General features: G+C 44.7%; 1 protein-coding gene across 30 annotated transcripts in view; it reads left to right on the top strand.

Annotated features, from left to right (window-relative positions):
* Positions 1–8,536, top strand: part of FOXN3 (forkhead box N3) — a 468,244-nt gene that overhangs the window by 335,357 nt on the left and 124,351 nt on the right. For all 30 annotated transcript variants that reach the window (XM_077941600.1, XM_028851735.2, XM_077941594.1 and 27 more), the window contains one exon: positions 8,164–8,228. In XM_077941600.1, the coding sequence (XP_077797726.1) occupies positions 8,164–8,228 (65 nt within the window). The remainder of the gene's footprint in view (positions 1–8,163; positions 8,229–8,536) is intronic.

Raw genomic sequence — 8,536 nt, 5'->3', positions numbered from 1 at the left:
TATGCTTTTCCTTTCCTTTCCTTTCCTTTCCCTTTCCCTTTTCCTTTCCTTTCCTTTTCTTTTTTTTTTTTTTTTTTTTTGAGATGGAATTTCGCTCTGTCACCCAGGCTGGAGTACAGTGGCATGATCTCGTCTCACTGCAACCTCTGCCTCCTGGGTTCAAGCGATTCTCATGCCTCAGCCTCCTGAGTAGCTAGGGTTATAGGCGCACACCACCATGACCAACTAATTTTTGTATTTTTAGTACAGACAGGGTTTCGCCATGTTGGTCAGGCTGGTCTCAAACTCCTGGCCTCAAATGATCCGCCCACTTGCGCCTCCCAACTGGGATTACAGGCGTGAGCCACCGCACCCAGCCCCATGTGTTTTTCAATGTTAAGAGAAGTTATGGTAGTCCTTTGTATCTTTTCAGTGCGTAGTGTTGAAAAATCTGCAACTTCTTGGATCACATTTAATGAATTATAATATAATGCTTACGGACCCAGTACAAGTATATATGTACATATATATTGCCTATTATAGCCTTTGGAGTATGTCTTTTCCATTTTTAAAATATCTTCTTTATCGGTATAGTATTTGGATTATTAATACTCACATACCAAGGTTTTGCTATAAAAGTTTTGTTCATATAATGTTGATAGTAAACATCATTTTTCAACTGTAAACTTATTCTGAAATAAAGTAAAATTCTAATTGTTTAAAAGTAAAATAAAATAAGCACAATAGATCTGGTGCCAGAGCAGCTGCCACCTGTCCGATTCTCATGGGTCCTGGTGGTATTGGGCACATAATAACTATGTGCAGGCTGTTAACTTTGAAATCAGTTGAGTCTCCAGTTTCAACATTTGGCTAAGTTTACAGAGCAATTCCATTTCTTACCATGATTGGTATGTTGCCCTCCGAGGAATCTTGCCACCCTCTCAGTTATAGTGTTTGTGGGCCTAGCTGGTTGTGGTCTGATCACTTCAGTCATGCCTTCTCAGTAACTGTCAGCCTCTGAAATGGGCCACTCTTGGTAGGTTTCTACCTGGTCTCTTTCTGTCTCTTTGGATCTTTGCAGAATTCTGCATGGAGCTTTTTTTTTTCCTTGAGATAGGGTCTTGCTCTATTGCCCAGGCTGGAGTGCAGTGGTGCGATTAAGGCTCACTGCAGCTCTAGAACTCCTGGGCTCAAGCGATCCACCCACCTCAGCCTCCTGAGTAGCTGAGACCACAGGCACATGGCACCACACTGGGCTAATTTTGTTCACTTTTTGTAGAATAAAAAAATGTTATATTTTTAATGTTTCCCAGGCTGGTCTCCAACTCCTGGGCTCAAGTGATCCTCCTGCCTGGACCTCCAAAAGTGCTGAGATGACAGGGGTGAGCTAACAGAGTTTTTTTTTTTTTTTTTTTTTTTTTAAGCATTCTTTAGAGTAAGTGATATCTGTGAAGCTGCTTCTTGGATATTTAGTAACTGTTGCTACTTTAGACTGAGAAACATTTGCAATTAGAACATCTCAAAGAATCCTTAAAGAAAAGAGGAAGAGAAAAGTACAGTTACCTCATCTATCACAGGAATGGAAAAAAAGGGCCAAGTTGGGAGAGTTAAGGATGTCTAGTAGGAAGTGCTGGTGCCCAGCTGACAACGGCCACAATGTTGCTGTGTGGCCTTGAGTGTGTCAGTTAACTCTGAACTGGGGTTTGCTTGCAATCAAGACTACCACTGGGGCCAGGCATGGTGGCTCACACCTGCAATCCCAGCACTTTGGGAGGCCAAGGCAGATGGATCACTTGAGGTCAGGAGTTCAAGACCAGCCTGGCCAATGGCGAAACTGTGTCTCTACTAAAAACACAAAAAGTAGCCAGGCATGGTGATGCATGTCTGTAATCTCAGCTACTCGGGAGGCTAAGGCAGGAGAATTGCTTGAACCTGGGAGGCAGAGGTTGAAGTGAGCCCAGATCACATCACTGCACTCCAGCCTGAAAGACAGATGTCTCAAAACCAAAAACAACAAGACTATGTCTCAAAACCAAAAACAACAAAAAGAAAAACCACCCCTGGGATTTTTGCAGTCTAGAAAGCGTTTTTTTCATACCCACCATCTCATTTTATTCTCACACACTAGATGCTATCATTTGTCCCGGCTTGCAGGCATGGAATTGAGACTTTGACGAGTTAAAAGACTTTCAGTCTGTGTTTTAAACAAACTTCCTGAGTCCAAATCCCGCGCTCTCTCCACTTCACCCTGGATTAGACCCTGTGGCACAGAGATCCCTTTTAATTGCCGGGACACTCAAGCTTATTTGGAAGGTTAGAAGTGTCGAGAGTGTCCCTGAGAATCTGAACTTTCATCTGTGCTGTTAGTGATGCTTCTCGAACAGTGAGTGGTATTTTGTGAAGCTTCCCACACACGTCTCTGTCCAGCCTGCTCTGGTTCCTGGGTTCCAAACGCCAGCGACTGACATCCTTCACCCAAAGAGCCCGTTACAGTGTGGCATTTGGTTTTCTATTATTTCCTGGTGATTAATCCCCAGTTATAAGGCAAAACAATGGAATTTCAAGGATTTTTGGGGGGTGATTCTCCCTTTGTTACAACTACCTTGACTGTTTTATTCGTGGGGAAACGCAGTCTGCTGGTAGATGCCACCCATCTGAAGGGATTGCCATCACAGTCCATCTCCAGCGCTAAGAGTATGATGGGACTCTGTGCTCAGTTACTTAAGAGTAGTGGGTAAGCTCTGGCCTCCAGGGGTGCTAAATCAGGATGGGCTGGTCTTGCTACACCCATTTTCTCCCCCTACCCCATCCCTGTTGGTTTGGGCTTTCTGCTTTTTTGTGTGCTGTGGACCATTCTGGCAGAGAGCTGACCACAGGGGGCATTCAGATATTCTTCCTTTCTTCCCACCCCACACACTTTAGGCTTTCATTCACTTTTTCAGAGTCCTTCTTACCATCTCTATCTCTCCATTCTTTCTTCCTCCTCCCCCTTCCTTCTTCCCTCCTTACTCCTCTCCCTCCTCCCCTCCCTACTCATCTCTTTATACATTAACAAAAATGTTTTAGGTTGAAGTACACAGATCACTTGAGCCCAGGTGTTTGGGACCAGCCTGGGCAACATAGTGAGATCCTGTCCTGGAAAAAAAAAAACAACAACAACTTAGCCAGGCATAGTGGTGTGCCCCTGTAGTCCCAACTACTCTGGGGGCTGAGGCAGGAGGATCATTTGAGTCCAGGAGGTGGAGGCTGCAGTGAACCGAGATTTTGCCGCTACACTCCAGCCTGTGTGACAGAGCAAGACCCCACTGCAAAAAGAAAAACAAAAAAAAATTGTGGTAGAATACATATAATTTACCATCTTAACTATTTTATAAGTGTGTGTTCTGTAATGTTAAGTGCATTTACATCGTTGTACAACCAACCTCCGGAACTCTTTTCATCTTGTAAAACTGAACCTCTGTACCAATTAAACTCCTTACTCCTCCTTCCCCGAGTCTCTAGCAACCGCCATTCCATTTTCTGTGTCTGTGAATTTGGCTACTCTAGATACCTCTTCTATGTGGAATCAGACAGTATTTGTTTATTTATTCTGACTTATTTCACTTAGCTTGCTTTCAAGGTTCATCCGTGTTATAGTATCCTTTTCTCTCTCTTTTTTTTTTGTTTTGAGACGGAGTCTCGCTCTGTCACCCAGGCTGGAGTGTAGTGGTGCGATCTTGGCTTATTGCAACCTCCGCCTTCTGGGTTCAAGCAATTCTCCTACCTTAGCCTCCTGAGGAGCTGGGATTACAGGCATGCGCCACCACGCCTGGCTAATTTTTGTGTTTTTAGTAGAGATGGAGTTTCACCATGTTGGTCAGGCTGGTCTCGAACTCCTGACCTCGTGATCTGCCTACCTTGGCCTCCCAAAGTGCTGGGATTATAGGCGTGAGCCAGTGACGCCTGGCTCTCTTCTCTCTTTTAGAGGTCCTAGTTCACATTTGACAGGCGAGATCTTAGAAAACAGTCCTTTTCTTAATTTATTTCTCGCTGAGAGCCACAGAAAGTTCAGCTGGTGAATACAGGTGTGGGTCTTGATGGAGCCTCCCGGGGTCTCTGTTTATCATCCAGCTGGTTCTCACAATGGTTAAGGTTCCTGGGTGTAGAGAGAACACATGATGGATCACGTCATCTTGCTAAGAGCCACCCTCGGGCTGTCCGACCTGTTGACTCAGGGTATCCCTTTGGGAGCTGGAGGTAGTGCAGCTCAGAGTGCAGGGTCCGGGATGACTGAGGGCTGAGTCTCTGGCAGCCGCTGGGTATGCTGTTCAGGATGGTATCACTCACCTCTTGGGATTTGCAAGCTCAGCGCTGCTCTTGACGGTCAGCCGGATCAATGTTCTCAAATGCCAGGTCGCACTCCACCTTGCTGGCTGGCAAGGTCCTCTTAACCTACTGGTCTGCTTTCTTTGTTGCAAAGTTGGTCTGGCTTATACTGCCGAAGGTCATGGGATTTTTGTTAGCGTGTTATTGAAATGAGACATTTGTGGCACCGGCGTTGTATTGTTTCTGCTAATGGGAGCCTGCGTGTCTTTCACATATGGTTAGCCTGATTGCTTTTTCTAGCCTGGGACTTTGCCTTAGAGAGAGTCCTAGCAAAATACCATGCACAGCCTTCTTCCACGGGGAAGGATGACTAAGAGTTTAGTGCTGGAAGAGCAGAAGAGGAAGGCTGGAAGAGTAGAAATGAAATTGGAGCTGTTGCTGTGTGTGTTTCTATGGTACAGTGGGCAAGCCCTAGTCCTTCTTGGGTTGATCATGACTAACTTGTCATACCGTGCCTTGGGCAAGTCCTTTTGCCTCTCAGGACCTCTGTCTGTCTCCCTATAGAACAGGGAAGGTGGACAGGTATGGTACCTCACACCACCAGTGCTTTGGGAGGATGAGGCAAGAGGATCACTGGAGGCTAGGAGTTTGAGACCACCCTCAGCAACACAGCAAGATCTCATCTCAATTTAAAAAAAATTAAAAAAAAAAAAAAGAATGGATGAGTCACGCATGGTGGCTCACCCCTGTAATCCCTGCACTTTGGAAGGCCAAGGCGAGCAGATCACTTGAGGTCAGCAGTTTGAGACCAGCCTGGCCATTGAAATCAGTTGGCAAAACCCCACCTCTATTAACAATACAAAAATTATCTGGGCTTGCTGGCAGGTGCCTGTAATCCCAGCTACCCGGGAGGCTGAGGCAGGAGAATCGCTTGAACCTGGGAGGCGGAGGTTGCAGTGAGCCGAGATCGCACCACTGTACTCCAGCCTGGGTGACAGAGCGTGACTCTGTCAAAAAAAAACCCCAAAACCAGGAAGGTGATTTCTGCCCTGCTCACCCTGCAGAATTAGAGGATTCCACGGAAAGGGGTTGATTACTATGCTCAGTAAATGGTAACTTGATCCTATCGTCAAGCAATGCAAACACCATTTTAAGGTGATTAAAACCCACACAGGGTTAGGAAGGGGCCCCCATGGTCATTTCTCGTGGCAGTGATATTTACATGGCTGGCTATGGAGAGCACCCCATTCTTCCCCTGCACCTACCACTCCCACCCTCCCCGCTCTTGAGCTGCCTGAGAATGGGTGGTTTGCAACTCATCCCACAAAGACTTCTATCACTGGTTTTGTCTCTGAATTATTGCGGTTAATAGACATTTATAAGTAATTTCATGTACCATGTGTGGTTTTAACCAACTTTAAGCGTTAAGGGCCAATTATCCAGGGACATCTCCAGATGGAGGGGGAAAAAAATCAAGCTTGTTGCCCTCCCAACCTGCAGCCACTGGAGACGTAAACTTGAGTCTGTCTATAGGCATCACTGGTCTCATTAGATACAGTCAGAGGAGTCTGGAGCCAGGTAAGTATGACATCAGGTTCTTAGAGATCATAAAATAGGGTTTTAAATTTTCCCCTCAAGTCTTTCTCAATACCAAGCACAATTCTCAACAGGGGCTTAATAAATCCTTGGCTCTTCTCACAGTTAGAAGATGTCATTTTGAGGAACCACCCAAAAGAAGTGTATAGATATGGGCCAAGGAGCTTGAAAACTTGGCATTTAGCTTGGCAGGAGCTGACTTACCCTGAGCTGGAAAGAGACCATGTGTGAATTCATCAATTACAACAGGGGCCAGGAAAGAGAAGGTGGTCAGCAGTCGAAGTCTCTCTCCACTACTAGAGTACAGATAAGTTCCACAGCACCACAGATTGACCATAGAACTGTCAGTGATTTAAGTACATTAAAAGGATGTTGTAAGAATCTTTAGGTAGATTTCTATCACACAGAGAATTTTCCTTATCTAAACCACTGGATTTATCCGACCTTCATTCCCCATACTGCTCCATGCCTGATGTCTGCTCAGTTTTCAGCCAAATCAAGGTCAGGATAAAGAAGAGATTTGGATGGAAGTAAGCTGGATATTCAGGCTCCTGCAGTAATACTCAATTATTGAATTCTCTAGAAACACCAACTCTGCTATAACGAAGTCCTCAGTTTTAAAATATCTTTATAAATCAGGTGATTCCGTCTTGGCAACAGCCAGCTTGCTGTTCCCTGCTTTGTTATAAAAATAAGATGGTAAAATCCTGAGAGCTTGCTGGGATTGTTAAAAGATAATCTTAAGTGTTTTAATGCACATTATTCTTCATGCAACTTTGAGCCTTAAGTGCCCTGAAACAGAGTAAGATCGGAATCCAGTGGAAGAGCAATCAGCTGGTATCATCATCCTGAGACTCCAGTCTGGTCTGCTGTTACCCTGTGGAGCTCCTGGCCACTCTGTGGTCACAACTGCCTGGCTGAGAATCAGGGCTGCTGGAAATACCATGGCCGAGATGCATGATGCTCATTTAATTTTAGTATAGTGGATCCAAAACAAAATAAAACAAAAGGTTCATTAACATCAAGGTTTATAGTATGTATTTTCTAGCACGTTTGACATGATTTTGATGTGTGATAGTATTTTTGTGCTGTAGCTCATTTCTTCTTCCCTCCTATTCCTCCTCAATCATGTAATGTGTCCCTATACCTGCTGTACTATTTGTACCTCTGGTAATGAAATTCCAGTGGGCAGAATGTGTCATTGGCATTTCTGCTTGGTAACAGTATTGCTGTCCTAGATAACTAGAGATCCTGGTTCACTGGTGGAACATTCACCGTAGAGCCCTTCAGATTCCTCTGTGTGTGCGTGTGTGTGTGTGTGTGTGTGTTTCTGCCAAACTTAGAAATGTATTACTCGAACCTATTTTTCTCATATTGAAGGTGATTGATAATGCATTAACCAATATAATTTGTCATGTACTATTTCGGTGAAAGTAATTTATGCTGCCTCTTGGGCTGGATGTAGTAACATTTTTGACTAAGTACTCTCTAACGTTAATCTAAACCAATCCTTGATTTAGAATATAACCTACTTTCCACTCTAAGGACACGTTACTAAGACTGACTGGCTTGGTTATAAAGTTTTCTACTGGCAGTCTTAAAACAGTGAAAATGCTCATCTATAAATGCAGTAAGTGTCTTCGTGATTTATTGATCTTTCCTATTGCCTCTCCTGTTACCACACTCTGGGTGGTAACATATCTGCAAAATGTTTTATAGGGTATGGAGTGCAACATTTTAAGCCAAGAAGTTGGAAACAGGATACGAAACAAGAGAAGAGGGGGGAAGGAGGAAGTCGATTAAGGTCATCTCCGTATATTGAGGATTTAGTGGTAGAAATGCCGAGAAAGGCAAGTTTGCATTTGTAGCAGGCAGGTGGCACGAGGAAGTGTTGGAAAACCCACTTGGTCTCAGAAAACATGATTAGGAGTTCTTTGTCACATACATTCATGAAATTATGAACAGGTTAGCAAATATTCTTAAGTTATATGCTGTGCCATTAGACCATGTGAATTTGCCATTTTATGTATCGGTCAGTGATTTCAGTGCCCAGGTGTGAGCAGGGTCAAGGTGATAAACAGAATGCTCACACAGGTAGGTTCTGCACTGTGAAATATGAAACCTGTTTACAATAAAGCAGACCTCATGGTTTTCCAGGATGCATTTTCAAAGGGTGTCAGTAATGCATGCTTGGGGAAATGTTTTGAGGGAAGTGTGGGGAGGGGTTGCAGGTGTGTGAGTGCAGATGAACTTGGCCTTATGCTAGTTTCTCTTTTCTTTCAGCACATCAGGTCCACCCATCTGGCCGGGCAGTACCTTCTTCAAGAGAAATGGAGCCCTTCTCCAAGGTAGGTCCCTAGCAACACCCCTTCCTCTCCCTCCCCCTCCCCCTCACCCACCTGCCTTTCATCACTCCTTTGTGCTTGGTGTCAAACCGGAGAGTCTGTCCCGTTTAGGAGTGGCCGCTCTCTGGAGAAGTGTGACTGTTGTGGGTGGGGTTTCTTTATCCAGTTCCCTTTATTTCTTCCTACTCAAGCCTCTTGGTTGCTGTGAATCATGAGTCTGAAACCAGGCCTCTAAGGACTGCTGCTTTGGCCCGCTGTCACTGGTCATATTCTGGAAGTGTTTGGCTTGCTTTGGTGACATTGGAATTACG

This window comes from Macaca mulatta, chromosome 7 (genome assembly GCF_049350105.2).
Source record: "Macaca mulatta isolate MMU2019108-1 chromosome 7, T2T-MMU8v2.0, whole genome shotgun sequence".
In the NCBI taxonomy this organism is placed as follows: Eukaryota; Metazoa; Chordata; class Mammalia; order Primates; family Cercopithecidae; genus Macaca; species Macaca mulatta.
This window is presented reverse-complemented; position numbering and strand designations above follow the sequence as displayed.